The 18,269-nt window shown below is 44.2% G+C and overlaps 2 protein-coding genes across 3 annotated transcripts in view; one reads left to right on the top strand and one right to left on the bottom strand.

Moving 5' to 3' along the window:
• The window catches only part of MKRN2 (makorin ring finger protein 2), a 135,695-nt gene that overhangs the window by 29,919 nt on the left and 87,507 nt on the right, over nucleotides 1-18,269 (bottom strand). The window lies entirely within an intron of this gene.
• On the top strand, nucleotides 9,668-16,729 carry MKRN2OS (MKRN2 opposite strand). 2 transcript variants are annotated; one of them, XM_050781516.1, is made up of 4 exons: nucleotides 9,668-9,930; nucleotides 13,084-13,133; nucleotides 14,589-14,751; nucleotides 16,295-16,729. In XM_050781516.1, exons 1-4 carry the CDS (start codon nucleotides 9,713-9,715, stop codon nucleotides 16,533-16,535), a joined length of 672 nt encoding a protein of 223 aa, XP_050637473.1. In that variant the 5' UTR covers nucleotides 9,668-9,712; the 3' UTR covers nucleotides 16,536-16,729. The 2 variants fall into 2 exon arrangements, with proteins under 2 accessions (XP_050637473.1, XP_050637474.1); XM_050781517.1 differs by lacking the exon at nucleotides 13,084-13,133 and having other exon boundaries at nucleotides 9,873-9,930.

Below are 18,269 nucleotides of genomic sequence, written 5' to 3'. Positions count from 1 at the left end.
GGTTTCACCGTGTTGCCCAGGCTGGTCTCGAACCTCTGAGCTCAGGCAATCCACCCGCCTCGGCCTCCCAAAGTGCTGACATTACAGGTGAGAGCCACCGCGCCCAGCCCGTGCCACTTATTTTTAAAATTCAGCTTATCTCATTCTTTATGGAATACATTCACTATATGAACGTTACTATGTTCAAATATTTTAAAAGTGTAAAGTGAAAAGTCTCAGTCTCCTGTCAATTTAGTTCTCGCCTCTTCAGAACAAAAAGCAGAAACATTTTTTAAAAACTCAAAACCTAGCCACTGTTACAAAGTTTGTATACATCTTTCCAGAATTTCTTTTTTTTTTTTTTTTTTTTTTTTTTTTTTTTGAGACTGAGTCTGGCTCTGTCACCCAGGCTGGAGTGCAGTGGCCGGATCTCAGCTCACTGCAAGCTCCGCCTCCCGGGTTTACGCCATTCTCCTGCCTCAGCCTCCGGAGTAGCTGGGACCACAGGCGCCCGCCACCTCGCCCGGCTAGTTTTTTGTATTTTTTAGTAGAGACGGGGTTTCACCGTGTTAGCCAGGATGGTCTCGATCTCCTGACCTTGTGATCCGCCCGTCTCGGCCTCCCAAAGTGCTGGGATTACAGGCTTGAGCCACCGCGCCCGGCCCAGAATTTCTTTAAATATACACAAATATATTTCTTTAAATATACATATTTTCTACCCTTTTTAGAAAAGATAACATACATACTGTTCTGCACAGCATACATAATCAGTGAAGATTTTTCCATATCAGTACATAGAGCCTCTTCCTCCTTTTGTAGAACTGTATAGTATTCCATTGTACGACTATGCCATAAGTTATTTCATCAGCCTTGTACTGCTGGTCCCCTTTAGGGTGTCTGTGCTAGTAAAACACTGGATCGGGCACTTGTTCTCAGGATCTCCTGAGGGCTGTGTCATGGGCAAAATATACATATATGGAAAAATAATAATAAAACACTGAATCAACGACAGCCAGTGTGCACTTCCACAAGCTGTACCCAACATCTTGGTTCCTGCCACTGTCATGGTACTTAGCACTTAGATTTTTCCCGAAGGATACAAGCAGTCTCCGCTTGGGGTTCTTCCGGCGTTATCTGGCACTAAACACCAAGTCCTGCCCTACCGGGGAAGTAGAACTCATTTTCCTCACTCGCAGGGAACCCGCGCTGGCAGAGAACGCAGGGCCACTCGCTCCTGCCCGCAGCAGGGGCGCATAAAACTTTACGTCTGCTTAGATAACCACCAGCTCCCGTTCTCGGCCCATAGGAAAAGCAACTTTGCTACCAAACACAGAGGGGGAAAAGGCGTATCAGATGGAGGCGGGTGAAGACGCTGAGAAAACAGAAGAGAAGGGTGGCTCCGAGCTCGAGACTCAAAATGGCCATCTGGGCGTAGAGACACAGAGACCCTTTGCGCAGACGTGCGCCGAGGGTCTTGCAAACTTTCGTTTTCTTTGTGTGCCGGTCTGTCCCTAGATGCAGTTTTCGATGCTATTTCAAACGACATTCCTAAAATTTCCGAATTGCTTGTTGCTTATATGTAGAAATACACTAGATCTTTGTACACTGAGCTGGGATTCAGCTCCATGCTAAATTTTGAATTAATTCTAATGGTTTATTTGTAGGTTGTTACCGATTTTCTACAATCACGCCATCAGCAAATAATGACAGTTTTGCTTCCTTCTCATCTTTATATCTTTTTCTTTTCCTTGCTTTATTGCATGCACTGTCTACAGCCTTCAGAATAATGTTAAGAAGTAATAATAGTGTACATCTTATTTTGTTCCTGGAGTCAATGAAAATATTTAATATTTTAATTTAAAATTATGTAATATTTGTTTAAAATATTAAACTAATACTTTAATTAAAATGTTAGCCCTATATTTTTTTGAGGCTATCCATTGCCAAGTTAAGTTTCTTTCTAGTTTTCTTAGCATTTTTATCGTGAACACATCTTGACTTTTATCACTTTTTTTTTTTTTTTGCATGTACTGAGAAACCTATATTGTTTTTCCCTTTTATACTGGTAATGTATTGAATTATACTGATTGATTTTTAATGTTAACCCTCTCCAATTGCTCAGGATAAACCCCACATAACCATGATATATTTTCTATAAATCATCTATTTGTTAAAAATTATGTTTCGAATTTTTGCATCCTTGTGTGTGAGATATATTAGTCCGTAGTGTTCCTTTCTTATAATGTCCATGCCAAGGCTTGGTATCTGGGATATGCTGGTCTCATAAAATGAGTTTGGAAGTCTTTCTTTTCTATTCTCTGGAAACGTCTGTGTAATATGGGTATTAATTTTTCCCTTAAATGTCTGGAAGAATTTACCATGGAAGCCACCTCAGCCTGCAGTTTACTGTGCATGAAGATTTTTTTTTTTTTTTGGAGACAGGGTCTCACTTTGTCATCACCCAGGCTGGGGTGCTGTGGTGCGATCTTGGCTCACTGCAGCCTCTACCTCCTGGTTTCAGCCCCTTAAGTAGCTGGGACTACAGGTGTGCGCCAGGCACGCTCCACCACTCCTGGCCAATTTTCGTATTTTTTGTAGATAGATCTCACTATGTTGCCCAGGCTGGTTTCAAACTCCTGAGCTCAAGCAATTTGCCCACCTCGGCTTCCCAAAGTGCTAGGATTACAGGCGTGAGCCACCACGCCCAGCCTGCAGGAAGATTTTTAATTAAAGATTTAAATGTGGGGCATGGTGGGTGGCTCACACCTGTAATCCCAGAACTTTGGGAGGCCTAGCCAGGCGGATCACCTGAGGTCAAGAGTTCAAGACCAGCCTGGCCAACATGGAGAAACCCCAACCCTACTAAAAATACAACATTAACCAGGTGTGGTGGCGCATGCCTGTAATCCCAGTTACTCAGGAGACTGGGGCAGGAGAATCGCCTGAACCCGGGAGGCAGAGGTTTTGGTGAGCCGAAATGGCACCATTGCACTCCAGCCTGGGTGACAGAGCGAGACTGCATCTTAAAAAAAAAAAAGAAAAAAAAAAATTAAAAATTAAAAAAATTAAAAAGATCTCATTGCTTTCTTATATATAAAGCTATTTGGATTTCATTTTTTATGGCAGTTTTGGAAAGCTTTTTTTTTTTGAGATGGAGTCTCGCTGTGTTGCTCAGGCTGAAGTGCAGTGGCATGATCTCAGCTCACTGCAACCTCTGTCTCCAGGGTTCAAGCAATTCTCTGCCTCAGCTTCCCAAGTAGCTGGGATTACAGACACCCACCATGGCTAATTTTTTGTATTTTTAGTAGAGACGGTGTTTCACCATCTTGGCCAGGCTGGTCTTGAACTCCTAACTTAGTGATTCACCTCCCTCGGCCTCCCAAAGTGCTGGGATTACAGGCGTGAGTCACTGTGCCCGGCCTTCTTTGTTTTTTATATCGGAGCATTTAGTCCATTTACACTAAATGTAATATAGTTGGATTTAAATGTATCCTCTTGATTTTTTTTTCTTTTTTCTTTTTTTTTTTTTTTGAGACAGAGTCTCACTCTGTCACCCAGGTTGAAGTGCAATGGTGTGATCTCAACTCTCTGCAACCTCCACCTCCTGGGTTCAAGCGAATCTCCTGCCTCAGTCTCTGGAATAGCTGGGACTACAGCCATGCGCCAACATGCCAGGCTAATTTTTGTGTTTTTGTATTTTTAGTAGAGACGGGGTTTCACCATATTGGCCAGGCTGGTCTCAAACTCCTGACCTCAGGTGATCTGCCCACCTTGGCCTCCCAAAGTGCTGGGATTACATGTGTGAGCCACCATGCCTGGCCTTTTTTCTTAATAAATCCTTCATTGAAAGATATTTATTTTCTATTCACACAATGTTATTTGTTCTTTTTTTCTCCTTTCATATATTCCTTTGGATTATTTTCCATTATTCTATAGTTTTTTCTTTTTTCTTTCTTTTTTTTTTTTTTTTTTTTTGAGATGGAATCTTGCTCTGTTGCCCAGACTGGAGTGCAGTGGCACAATCTCAACTCACCACAGCCTTCACCTCCCAGGTTTAAGTGATTCTCCTGCCTCAGCCCCCCAAGTAGCTGGAACCACAGATGCGTACCATCACACCCCGGCTAATTTTTGTACTTTTTGTAGAGATAGGGTTTCACTAACTTTGGCCAGGCTGGTCTCAAACTCCTGGCCTCAAGTGATCCACCCGCCTCAGCCTCCCAGAGTGCTGGGACTACAGGCATGACCACTGCACCCATCTTTTTTTTTTTTTTAAATAAAATGTAATGACAGAGGGGTGGTGGTGGTTGTTCTGTGGGTCTTGGCCACTTGCTAGCTGTCAGGGCAGGAGAGTGGCTCCTTGGGTTGGTGAAAGCGGTATGCAACCAAGTCCAAGGGAGACAGGGGCAGGATTTCGCCTCTGTCATGTCCCACTGATGGATGGATTCCTATGCCATCTGAAAGAGTGAACTAGACCTATATTACTGATACTGTGAAGAAACTGGTTATTTTACCAAGGCTTTGACTGGAATGGTACACTTTGCTTTAAGGAATCAAATGGATATGTGTCTACTAGGGAATGTATCCGAGTCATGCAGCAAACTATGTTAGCAGAGGAAGTTGTCTGAGTTACCCAACACTAAAATATGTTATCGGTGGCAGGTGTCCGAGTTACTGGCAGTGAATCTGTACAGGCCTGCAGCAACCTCAATTCTTGCCTCCTCACAAGAAAGAATTCGACTGAGGGGCATAAGGCAGAAAAAGAGACTGAGGCAAGTTTTAGAGCAGGAGTGAAAGTTTATTAAAAAGCTTCAGAACAGGAATGAAAAGAAAGTAAAATACACTTGGAAGAGGGCCAAGTGGGCATTTTGGAGGACAAGTGCCTGGCTAGGTTTTAAAATTTTTTTATAGAGATGGGGTCTTGCTATTTTGCCCAGGCTTATTCTATGGGTTTTGACAAATGTGCAATGACACATTATAGTAGTTTCGCCACCCGAAAAATTCTCTGTACTCTGCCTATTTATCCCTCCCTTCCCTCAACCACTGATCTTTTTCCTGTCTCAGCAGTTTTGCCTTTTCCATAGTTTCATATAGTTGGAGTCATACAGTACACAGCCTTTTCAGAGTGGCTTCTTTCATAAGCGATACGCATTTAAGTTTCCTCCATGTCTTTCATGGCTCGCTTCTTTTCGGCACTAAACAATAGTCCTTTGTCTGGATGTAGCACAGTTTTTCCATTCACCTGCTGATGGACATCTTGGTTGCTTCCAAGTATTAGCAATTATGAATGAAGCTGCTGTAAACGTCAATGTGCAGGTTTTTGTGTGGACATAGGTTTTCATTCATTTGAGTAAATACCAAAGAGCACAATTTCTGGGTCACACGTAAGAGTTTGTTGAGTTTTGTAATAAACTGGCAGACTATTTTCCAAATCACTATACCATTTTGCATTCCCACCAGCAATGAGAGTTCCTGTTGCTCCACATCCTCTCCAGGGTTTGGTATTCTCAGTGTTTTGGATTTTAGCCATTCTAATAGGTGAGAGTTCATCACTAGAAAACTTGCCCTATAAGAAATACTAAAAGGAGTTCTTCAAGTCAAAATTATAGGGCGCTACCTATAATCCCAGCACTTTGTGAGCCTGACGCAGGAGGATCGCTTGAGCCCGGGAATTCAAGACCAGCCTGGGCAACATAACAAGACCCTGTCTCTATAAAAATTAAAATTAAAATATTAGCCAGCTGTGGTGTTACGCATCTGTAGTCCCAGCTGATTGGGAGGCTGAAGTGGGAGGATCCCTTGAGCCCAGAAGTTTGAGGCTGCAATGAGCACTGATTGTGCCACTGCACTCCAACGTGGGTGACAGAGCAAGACCCTGTCTCAAAAAATAAAATAGGCTGGGTATGGTAGTTCACGACTGTAATACCAGCACTTTGGGAGGCTGAGGCAGGTGGATCACTTCAGGTCAGGAGTTTGAGACCAGCCTGGCCAACACGGTGAAACCATGTCTCTACTAAAAATACAAAATTAGCTGGGTGCAGTGGTGCATACCTGTAATCCCAGTTACTTGGGAGGCTAAGGCAGGAGAATCGCTTGAACCTGGAAGATGGAAGATGCAGTGAGCCAAGATTGCACCACTGCACTCCAGCCTGGGCAATGGAGCAAGACTCCATCTCATAAATAAATAAATAAATAAATAAATAAATAAATAAAATAGGGCAGGCGTGGTGGCTCACACCTGTAATCCCAACACTTTGGGAGGCCAAGGCAGGCAGATCACGAGGTCAGGAGTTCAAGACCAGCCTGGCCAACATTGTGAAATCCCGTCTCTATTAAAAATACAAAAAATTAGTCAGGCGTGATGGTGGGTGCCTGTAGTCTCAGCTACTTGGGAGGCTGAGGCAAAGGGATCACTTGAACCTGGGAGGTGGAGGTTGCAGTGAGGCAAGATCACGTCACTGCACTCCAGCCTAGGCAACAGAATGAGACTCCATCTCAAATAAAAAAAAAAAAATAAATAAAATGCCTTTAAAAAAATTTTAAAAACTACAATTTGTTTTATGTAGTTTTCTGTGCCTATGTTTTATTTTATAATAAGATTTTTTAAGATAGAGACATGGTAAAAAAAAAAAAAAAAAAAAGGATTGAAGATGCTTGTGTTGAAAAAAAATGCTGGTGTATTTAAAATGTTTATTAAAGCATGGTGTCTCAATCCTTTTTCATGAGATTAACAATACCTCTTGGTGTTGGTGTCAGAAAGATTATATTCTCAATTGAAAGTGGCTTGGGTCACTCAAGCAACCTAACAAACAATACCATGTGGTTTATTTATTTGAGACAAAGTTTCACTCTCTAGCCCAGGCTGGAGTGCAATGGTGCAGTCACAGCTCACTGCAACCTCCACCTCCTGGGTTCAAGCGATTCTCCTGTCTCAGCCTCCTGAGTAGCTGGGACTACAGGCATCTGCCACCATGCCCAGCTAATTTTTGTAACTTTAGTAGAGACGGGGTTTCACCATATTGGTCAGGATGGTCTTGAACTCCTGACCTCTGGTGATACACCTGCCTCAGCCTCCCAAAGTGCTGGGATTACAGGCGTGAGCCACTGCGCCCAGCCATACCATGTGGTTTATATTAATAATGAACAATCTCAGGTCCTTGTCACCTGAGCTGTGTCTAGCTATAACCTCTCTGCCTTCACTGTAACAAGAGAAGGTTGGTTGAAATGATTTCTGAGGTCCTTTCTAGTTCTGTGAGTCTGATGATCATTCTCATGTTATAACACTGAAGATGCACTTTTTTGCATTTTAGCATACTGTAATTTATTTAAATGTACATTGTCAAATACTTAACTCTCCTGAAGGGCCTTTACCTGCCATGATACCTTCTCTGTGGGTCTCCCCTTTAAGATTGCTTATCTTTGGAACTACAGGCATCAGTTGGGCCTTAGTTAAAGTGCAGTACAACCAAAATGTGGATTCCCATGCAATCTGAAAGAATGAACTAGACCTACATTACTGATATTGTGGAAAAGTTTCCAAGATGAGGCAAAAACACGAATTTCAAAACAGTATACAATATAACAATATTGAGAGTTTTTGTTTTGTTCTGTTTTGTTTTAGAGATAGGGTGTCACTCTATCACCCAGGCTGGAGTGCAGTGGTGTGATCATGGCTCACTGCAGCCAAGACCCCTTGGGCTCAAGCAATCCTCCCACCTCAGCTTCCCAAGTAGCTGGGACTACAGGTACACACCACCAAATCTGGCTAATTTTTGTATTTTTTGTAGAGATGGAGTCTTGTCATGTTGCCCAGGCTGGTCTTGAAGTCCCCGGGCTCAAGTGCTCCACCTGCCTCAGCCTCCCAAAGTGCTGGGATTATAGGTGTGAGCCACCATACTCAGCCAATATTGAGCTTTTAAAAAACCTAACATACCATTAGTGTTCTCCGGAAAGTAGAATATGGTGGGTGGAAAAATGTTATGTGAGAAAGAAGGGGCATTACTTTTCTTCCGAACATTTTAATGGAATTGCTTAAAATTATTTTATTTATTTATTTATTTAGAGACAGGGTCCCACTTTGTTGCCCGAGCTAGAGCACAGTAGGATGATCTTGGCTCAATGCAGCCTCGAGCCTCAAGCGATCCTCCCATCTCAAGCCACCTGAGTAACTGGGACTACAGGCATACACCACCACACCTAGCTAAAAATTATTTTTAAGTTGTACACCCCATCTACCCTGATGTGATTATTGCACACTGTATGCCTGTATCAAAATATCCCATGGAGGCTGGGCGCGGTGGCTCACGCCTGTAATCCCAGCACTTTGGGAGGCTGAGGCAGGAGGATCACCTGAGGTCAGGAGTTTGAGACCAGCCTGGCCAACATGGTGAAACTCCATCTCTATTAAAAGTACAAAAATTAGCTGGGTGTGGTGGCAGACACCTGTAATCCCAGCTACTCAGGAGGCTGAGGCAGGAGAATCACTTGAACCCAGGAGGCAGAGATTGCAGTGAGCCAAGATCACACCACTGCACTCCAGTCTGGGTGACAAGAGTGAGATTCTGTCTCAAAAAAAAAAAAAGAAAAAAGAAAAAAAAGAAAAGTCCCATATACCCCTTAAATATATACACCTATTATGTACCCACAAAAACAAAAAATTTAAAAAATTATTTTAAAATTGAAAAATTATATAGTGCTTATAATAAAATGCACAGCTTGATGATTTTTCACAAATGGAATACTCCCATATTATTAACACCCAGATAATGAGTCATAACAGCCCTGGACCCGAGAAACCACCTCTGTCCTCTCCCAGTCAGTATCTCCCTCCTGTAACCACTATGCTTATTTCTAACAGGGCTGCTAACTTTTTAAAAAAAATCCCCAGAACATTCTGGATGTTATTCTTTTTACAAGCAAAATTACTTTTACAATATAAAATGTCAAAATAAAATAGCCTTAAATTAAGGATTTATTTATGCAACAACAAATGATTTAACCAATTCTGGGAACACAAAAATAAAGGTCAGTCTCCAATTCCAAGAAGCTCACAGACTAATGGTAGAAACAAAACTAAATGATTAAATAACAGTTCTAGGCTGAGTGCAGTGGCTCATGCCTGTAATTCCAGCACTTTGGGAGGCTGAGGCAGGCGGATCACTTGAGGTCAGGAGTTCAAGTCCAGCCTGGCCAACATGGTGAAACCCCCATCTCTACCAAAAAACACAACAATTAGCTGGGTGTAGTGGTGTGCGTCTGTAGTCCCAGCTACTTGGGGAGGCTGAGGGGGGAGAATCACTTGAACCTGGGGGTGGAGGTTGCAGTGAGCCAAGATCGTGCCACTGCACTCCAGCCTGGGTGACAGAGTGAGACCCTGTCTCTAAATAAGTAAGAGTTCTGACAGAAATATGAATCCAGCACTGCCACTGCAAGGGAAGACTAGGGGAAGCTGAGAAAGATTTCACAGAAAAGTGAGGCTTTAAAGGATGAATAGGAGCTGGCAGTTATCGGCTACCATAAACAATGGAAATAAACAAATAGAAACTAGCTCTTTAAGAAACAGTCTATGGGGAGGTCTGGCTACTGGTTAATCCTATCTGGTTTGGCTTCTGAAGCCATCAGTCAGGATGACATCACCACTGATCAGGTTCCTTGGGGCGGTGTGTGTTTGCCAGGTGTATCATGAGGAAAAGGAAGTCTCCGGAAACCTCCCCTGGCATCCCAGGAGGCGAAAGCTATGCACTGCGCAGAGGCTGGGAAGGCTTTAATTAAATTCAACCACTGTGAGAAAGACATCTACAGCTTCAGTGTGCCCCAGTGCTGCCCTCTCTGCCAGCAGGACCTGGGCTCGAGGAAGCTGGAGGACGCACCTGTGAGCATCGCTAATCCATTTACTAATGGACATCAAGAAAAATGTTCATTCCACCTCAGACCAACTCAGGGAACATTTCTCAGGTACAGTGTTTTTAAAGTGTTCAATTGCATTGTGCAAACTTTTCCTTCTGTTTTAGTCACCAAAATTTCCTTAATATATAATGTGTGAGGTTTGGTGGACAATTTTTTCAGCTTTGGCCTTAAATCCTGAGATGCAGGCCTACTGGCTTCAAAAAATTCATGGTGTGCATATGTTCCTGCAGTGATAAGTGCAAGAATATATGTGGAATATATGAGGAGTAAAACTGCTCATATGCATTTTCAGAGAGAAAAACATTGCTCAGAGGCTAACCAGGAAAATGACCCAGCAGCTAATATCTAAATAATACCTTTACTGCCAGTTAATTTGTAGTTTCAGTGACAAACAGGTACAATATACCGGGCCTGATGAACTGGCACTTACAGACTATTTTGTATGGAGGCAAATTAAATTGAAGACTGGAACTGATCTATTTCCATTGTAGACACCACCTGGCTTTAAGAACAAATTCAGTTCTCTCTTGCTGAGTGTGCTGGTATAAACAAAAAGGATGAATTAGAAAGCAAAAGAAAGGATTATACTTTTTTTTTTTTTTTTTTTTTCCTGAGACGGAGTTTTGATCTTGTTGCCCAGGCTGGAATGCTATGGTGTCTCAGTTTACTGCAATCTCCACCTCCTGGGTTCAAGTGATTCTCTCGCCTCAGGCTCCCAAGTAGCTGGGACTACAGGCGCTCGCCACCATGCCTGGCTAATTTTTGCATTTTTAGTAGAGACCACCATGTTGACTAGGCTGGTCTCAAACTCCTGACCCCAGGTGATCCACCCGCCGCAGCCTCCCAGAGTGCTGATATTACAGGCATCAGTCACTGTGCCCAGCCAGGTTTATATTTTATTGTCCCCGTGGAGTTTACCAATAGGATTAGGATCGGCCCAGAGTAGGCCAGGCTTTAGGAGAGCATGGGTCGTAGAATGTTGGTGTATGCCTTAGGAAACATGTTCGGCTCCTGTGTATCATTAGTCTAATGCTCCCTAGAGTTCACCCTCCTAACTTTCCTGTCCCCTCAAGAGTGCTGATTTCGAATAAGAAAACGGGAGTTGACTACTCACCTTCCTGCCTACTAACTTCCTTAATCAATTTCCTTCTGGTCCCTATGAGGATGAAATGAACGAACATATGTAAAAGGTTTTGGTCATCCTGTTAGGTGCTAAACAGACAGCATCCCTGGGCCTTGCTCAGGGAGGCAGCCAATGCAGAGAGGGCACAGCACAGAGAGGGCATTACAGGCTGGGGCATCATAAAGCCCCTGATGCCTATCCTGGTTCTTCTAACCAGCTCCAAGTGTCTCTGGTTCCTTATCTGTAAAACAAAGACTAATTTATTTTTTTTTTGAGACAGGGTCTTCCTCTGTTGCCCAGGGTGGAGTGCAGTGGTGCAATCTCGGATCACTGCCACCTCCGCCTCCTGGGTTCAAGCAATTCTCGTGTCTCAAGTCATCCGAGTAGCTGGGATTACAGGTGCCCTCCACCACACCCAGCTAATTTTTGTATTTTATTTTATTTTATTTTATTTTTTTTGAGACGGAGTCTCGCTCTGTCACCCAGGCTGGAGTGCAGTGGCCAGATCTCAGCTCACTGCAAGCTCCGCCTCCCGGGTTCCCGCCATTCTCCTGCCTCAGCCTCCCGAGTAGCTGGGACCACAGGCGCCGCCACCTCGCCCGGCTAATTTTTTGTGTTTTTAGTAGAGACGGGGTTTCGCCGTGTTAGCCAGGATGGTCTCGATCTCCTGACCTTGTGATCCGCCCGTCTCGGCCTCCCAAAGTGCTGGGATTACAGGCTTGAGCCACCGCGCCCGGCCTGTATTTTATTTTTTAGTACAGACGAGGTTTCACAGTGTTGTCCAGGCTGGTCTTGAACTCCTGGTCTCATATGACCTGCCCACCTCAGCATCCTAAAGTGCTGGGATTACAGGCTTGAGGCACCACACCTGGACTAATTTTTAATCTTAAAAATTAAATAATTTCAATAAAAATATTGAAGATGCTCCTGGCACCTATTATTCTGTTTCCTGGGGGCAAATTCACAGCCCTGAACAGCAGGTATAGCTAGAACTGGGTTTGTCTCAAGGAAATGTTTTGCTGGTAAGAGGGAAGTCTATTTGAACTTAACACAAATGGTAAGCACATAGTAGGTTTAGCAACAGGGCATATAAGCCTGTCCCAAGCTTCAATTATGATGTTTCACCCACAAGCTCCTTCCCATCCTGTTCTTTTCATGTTCACTTCAGACCCTAACAACAAAGCCTGGTAGAACCTTCATTTGATCCTAATCAGAATCATGAAGCCCAAACTGTTTTGGGGTTTTGTTTTGTTTTTGAGAATCAGGGTCTCCCTTTGTCGCTGAGGCTGGAGTGCAGTGGCACAATCATAGCTCACTGAGGCCTTGAATTCCTGGGCTCAAGTGATCCTCCCAACTCAGCCTCCCATGTAGCTGGGACTACAGGCAAGAGTCACCATGCCTCTCCCCCTACTTGTATTTTTGTTTTTGAGACAGTCTTACTCTGTCATCCAGGCTGGAGTGCAGTGGCACAATCTCCGCTTACTGCAACCTCCGCCTCACGAGTTCAAGCAATTCTCATGCCTCAGCCTCCCAAGTAGCTGGGATTATAGGCACGTGCCACCAGGCCCAGCTAAGTTTTATATTTTTAGTAGAAACAGGTTTTCACATGTTGGCTAGGCTGGCCTTGAACTCCCGGCCTCAAGAGATCCTCCCATCTCAGCCTTCCAAAGTGCTGGGATTACAGGCGTGAGCCATTGCACCCAGCTGGCTCTATTTATTTTCTTAGAGTCTCGCTCTGTCGCCCAGGGTGGAGTGCAGTGGTGCAATCTTGGCTCACTGCAATCTCCACCTCCCGGGTTCAAGCGATTCTTGTGCCTCAGCCTCCTGAGTAGCTGGGACACAGGTGCACACTGACACGCCCGGCTAATTTTTGTATTTTCAGTAGAGATGGGGTCTCGCCATGTTGGCCAGGCTGGTCTCAAACTCCTGGCTTCAAGTGATCCGCCCACCTTGGCCTCCCAGTGCTGGAATTATAGGTTTGAGCCACTGTGCTTGGGCTCCTCCTACTTTAAATGCCAGTTCTTCATGCCAAACACATGCAAACCAGAAAAAAAAAAAACAAACCTTGTTTCTTTCAGGGAGTATGATGGAAGGTCTGATCTTCATGTTGGAATAACTAACACAAATGGTAAGTGCAGTTTTGTAGCTTAAAAAACCCCCACTACCCAGTAAAAGGAAAGCAGTATTTGTGGAGATTTGATTATGGCAACATCTAATGAGTGATTCCATTGTTCACTGGGTTCTTCTACTGCACCATGAGGTGGGCACTGCTCCCAAATGAGAAATATTCGACTTTATGGCAAATTATTACTAACAATATATTTGAAAGCTCTTTAATGTTTTCTCAGTGAAGAGCCATACAAACCTGTGTATTTTTTATTGATTTTTTTTTTTTGAGACGCAGTCTCGCTCTGCCGCCCAGGCTAGAGTGCAGTGGCCGGATCTCAGCTCACTGCAAGCTCTGACTCCCGGGTTTACGCCATTCTCCTGCCTCAGCCTCCCGAGTAGCTGGGACTACAGGCGCCCGCCACCTCGCCCGGCTAGTTTTTTGTATTTTTTAGTAGAGATGGGGTTTCACCGTATTAGCCAGGATGGTCTCGATCTCCTGACCTCGTGATCCGCCCGTCTCGGCCTCCCAAAGTGCTGGGATTACAGGCTTGAGCCACCGCACCCGGCCTATTGATTTTTAAAATAAGAAGAAATAGATGTCCAGTGAGATTGACTTGCCCAAGACCTCGTATCTTGTGTCCGAACCAGAATTTGGAACCAGGCCCTCTGACTTCCAATCCTATGCTCAGCTGACTACCACTGGGTCCCCACATTCTAGGGACTTCAGGAGTAAAGCAGGATGTGGTGGGGCCTGCAGTTTTTTTTTTTTTTTTTTTTTTTTTAAAGGAAAGTGAAGATGAAACAAAACTGTTCTTTTGGCCACCTATAGCTCTGAGGGCAGTGTGTGCAACCCTTCAGCCAGAAGCTTTCTTGTCTGCAGGAAAAGGGCCTGGATGGAGCCACCTGCAGGATATGTAGCCTGGATATGATGAGGCAGGTGAGGCACCTAGCCAGGCCTCACAGGTGAAGTCTAATAACAGCCTTTCCTTACCCACTGAGGCAAGAGAAAGTGACACTGATCAGAAATCCAGAACGGTTCTGAACTTAGTTACCCACAAGAACAGTCATACTTACCACTCATCTTTAGCAGGTGGACATTTATTCTTGATTTAAGGAGACAAGATTGACCCACTGGTAAATACAGAACTTCAATAAAAATATTGGAGATGATGATCCTGGTGCCTATTATTGTCTCTGTTTCCTCGGGGCAAATTCACAGCCCTGAATAGCAGGTAGAGCTAGAACTGGGTTTCTCTCAAGGAAATGATTGCTAGTAACAGGGAAGGCTACATAAACCCCTCCCTGACTCCAGGCAAATCTAAATCTCATTAGGCGGAAGAAAGATTCTAGAACCTCCACCCTGGATTTATATTAGGTAAAGTTACCACATGGCTACCGTCATTTTCTGATGTCCCTTTTTCACAGAGGTGTGTGTCTCCTTGAGGCGCCACATGACTTTGGTTTTGATTTGCAGGGGTTGTGTATAATTACAGTGCACATGGTGTCCAGCGAGATGGAGCAGGGTGGGAACAGAGCATAAGCATCCCATTACTGCAGCCCCACATGTATGGAATGGTGGAGCAATGGGACAAGTACCTGGAAGACTTCTCCACCTCGGGGACCTGGCTGCCTCACAGGTACACAACTGCAAATGCTGCACCCTCGCTGGCACTCACATGCTATGCAAGTGGGATCCCCGTGTGGCCCCAGCTCACAGAGGACTCCGCAGCATTTAGCTTCACGTTGAGCCGATACAGAGATATTAACATCGCTAACAGAATTTAAACAGGGGTTGAACTACTCTAGATTTTCTGCAGTTGGGTCAGCACGCACATATAACAAAATTACAGCGTTTTAAGAGCTGAAAGGACTAGAATCTGTATTATTTCAGTTGTGTGACAAGGTATTTTTACACATATATAGCAAGTCACGATATATTTCTTTAAAACAAAAATTTAAAAAAACAATATTCAGGCTGGGTACGGTGGCTGTCACCTGTATTCCTAGCACTTTGGGAGACTGAGGCAGGTGGATCACCTGAGGTCAGAAGTTCGAGACCAGCCTGGACAACATGGTAAAACCCCGTCTCTATTAAAAATACAAAAATTAGCCAGGCATGGTGGCGGACATCTGCAGTCCCTACTTGGGAGGCTTGGGCAGGAGAATCACTTGAACCCAGGAGGCGGAGGTTGCAGTGAGCTGAGATCACTCCATTGCACTCCAGCCTGGGCAACAGAGTGAGACTCCGTCTCAAAAAAAGAAAAACAAAACAGAAAAAAAAACAACAAAAAACAATGTTCAAAATGTAAAAGCTTCTTTTTTGTAATTTTAGCAATTTCAAGTTAATTTCTCACTCTCAACATTTTATAAGATGTATAGCATATTTGTGGATTTATTTTGAGGTTTCCCTTGAAATAAGTTTGGATACTATGGAATATCATAAAACTCATACGGAATTCCATCTCTGAAATCTAGAAGTTCAATGAGTTCCCCAAATTGGTAGTTAACTTGCAACTGAGTAACCACTCTGAACATCTGGGTGAATCTATGCCAATCTGCAGCAAGCAGATGCCCAGAGACCAACCATCCCCCAGAATTACATGAAGCCCAAAACAATCTGGGCTTCATGATTCTGATTAGCATCAAATGAAGGTTCTGCCAGGCTTTGTAGTTAGGGTCTGAAGTGAACATGAAAAGAATAGGATGGGAAGGAGCTTGTAGGTGAAACATTATAATTGAAGCTTGGGACAGGCTTATATACCCTATTGCTAAACCTCCTATGCACCCAGGCTGGAGTACAGTGGTGCGAGATCTTGGCTTACTGCAACCTCTGCCTCCTGGGTTCAAACAATTCTCCTGCCTCACCCTCCTAACTAGCTGGGACCACAGTCGTGCACCACCATGCCCAGTTAACTTTTGTATCTTTTGTAGAGACAGGGTTTCACCTTGCTGGCCAGGCCAGTTTCGAACTCCTGACCTCAAGTGATCCTCCCACTTTGGCCTCCCAAAGTGCTGGGATTACAGGTGTGAGCCACTGCACCTGGCCTGAAGTGCACATCTTGAAACTTCTTAACCACATGAACCAGCAGAGGCCTTGCCTGCTGAGGCACCTGATGGGTAGCTTCACGGCCTGTTCCTGAGCAGCCTTTTCTTCTCAACACCCTTGTTCTCTTCCGTAAGGTATGAAGAAGACCACCACAACTGCTACACTTACACACTCACGTTCATTAACTGCGTTCTGATGGCAGAAGGCAGACAGCAACTGGAAAAGAGTGAATTTACGGAGAAGTACATAGTCCCGCGGACAAGGCTGGCGTCCAAGTTCATCACACTCTACCGGGCGATACGGGAGCATGGCTTCTATGTCACTGACTGTCCAAAGCACGAGGCACAACCCCCTGAAGGTGGTGGTTTGTGCTGAGAGCTATGTTAAGTGCAGCCTGGGCGTTGGGGGTAAGGTGGTTGCTACCTTTAATCAGTACTATGGATTTCTAAATGCATTTAACTGTGGTTAATAAAAACGTGTATGGGCCAGGTGTGGTGACTCACACCTGTAATCCCAGCACTTTGAGAGGCTGAGGCGGGTGGGTCACCCGAGGTCGGGAGTTCGAGACCAGTGTGACCAACATGGAGAAACCCCGTCTCTGCTAAAAATATAAAATTAGCCGGACATGGTGGCGCATGCCTATAATCTCTGCTACTAGGGAGGCTGAAGCAGGAGAATCGCTTGAACCCGGGAGGTGAAGGTTGCGATGGGTTAAGATCACGCCATTGCACTCCAGTCTGGCAAGAGTGAAACTCCATCTCAAAAAAAATAAATAAATAAAAAATAAAAACGTGTATGGCTTCCCTTCAAGCATATGTCAGCTTACGTCGTAAGACTTTATAAAATAAAAATTGCCCCAGATTTTAAAAATTATATGTATTAAAACAAAATTATTTTCTTATCAATGAGGTTTTTAAACTAAGAATCCATTTACAGCATAAAGTGGCAGCACATTTTATTCACAGAGCAATGAAAATTATTCCTATAAATGAATGTGAGCTGAACAAATTCACCTTCCAATGTGCATGCAGAAAGTGGGGATGTGAAGACAGCAAGGTGGGTGAAACACAAGTTATGAGGTAATGAGTACTTTCCCCTCGTGGTTTTTAGTTTAAAAGCACATGCTAAGGGCCGGGTGCAGTGGCTCATGTCTGTACTCTCAGCACTTTGGGAGGCTGAGGCGGGCAGATCACGAGGTCAGGAGTTTGAGACCAGCCTGGTCAACATGGTGAAACCCCGTCTCTACTGAAAATACAAAAATTAGCTGGGCGTGGTGGTGAGTGCCTGTAATCCCAGCTACTCAGGAGGTTGAGGCACGAGAATCGCTTAAACCCAGGAGGCAGAGGTTGCAGTGAGCCAAGATTGCAGCACGGGACTCCAGCCTGGACGACAGAACAAAACTACATCTCAAGAAAAAAGAAAAAAAAAAAAAGCCCATGGTAAGCTCATGATAGTGAACAACAGTAAAACAAAACCAAAACCCCTCAGAATCTAAATCAGGAAATGGTCACCCCTTTTAAATGAGCTCTTCTGAGTCTATTTGCACAAACGAGCCCAGCGACGCCTCAAATCAGTAAAATTCCAGCCTGTGTCCATTTCATTTTGCCTGACCCAACACATGGAGGTTCGGGGGTTGGGTTTGTGCCACAAAGCACTTCCTCTGCCCACTGAAAAGGCAGAGTTCAGAAAGGACAAGAAGACAGGCTATCTTCTTTCTCTGATACCTTCACAGGAGGACACGGGGGAAACTGGGATGAGAAACTGTAAAGAAATGAGGTGACTTTTTACAAGTATGTTGGAGTTTGTGTACTGAAATTATCACTGAACTGCAAAAGGCCAACAGGCAAAACATTCCCGAATTCCTCTTTGGAAACTTCTTCCAGAACTCGGTTGTTTTTGACCAAATGTGATGTACTACTTCACTTAATCCCCAGTCTTGGTACCAACTGATGTCTAATTTCCAAAATCAAACCCATCTTAAAGGTACCAATAACTGCCTCGTGTTAAAATAACTTAGGGGAAAGCCATTATACCAAGATGGATCCAACACCCAGTTCCATATTAAACTAAACGAAACTTAAGCTCAGCCAATCCTAAATGGCCAACTGA

The sequence above is a fragment of the Macaca thibetana genome, chromosome 2 (genome assembly GCF_024542745.1).
Source record: "Macaca thibetana thibetana isolate TM-01 chromosome 2, ASM2454274v1, whole genome shotgun sequence".
Lineage (NCBI taxonomy): Eukaryota > Metazoa > Chordata > Mammalia > Primates > Cercopithecidae > Macaca > Macaca thibetana.
Note: the sequence above shows the minus strand (reverse complement) of the source record. Positions and strands in the feature narration are given on the sequence as shown.

Coding starts and splice junctions, on each gene's coding strand:
- MKRN2OS (XM_050781516.1), top strand. CDS start 9,713: ATGCACTGCGCAGAGGCTGGGAAGGCTTTAATTAAATTCAACCACTGT. Junction 13,134..14,588: donor TGGAATAACTAACACAAATG/GTAAGTGCAGTT, acceptor TTTGATTTGCAG/GGGTTGTGTATAATTACAGT. Junction 14,752..16,294: donor GGGACCTGGCTGCCTCACAG/GTACACAACTGC, acceptor CTCTTCCGTAAG/GTATGAAGAAGACCACCACA.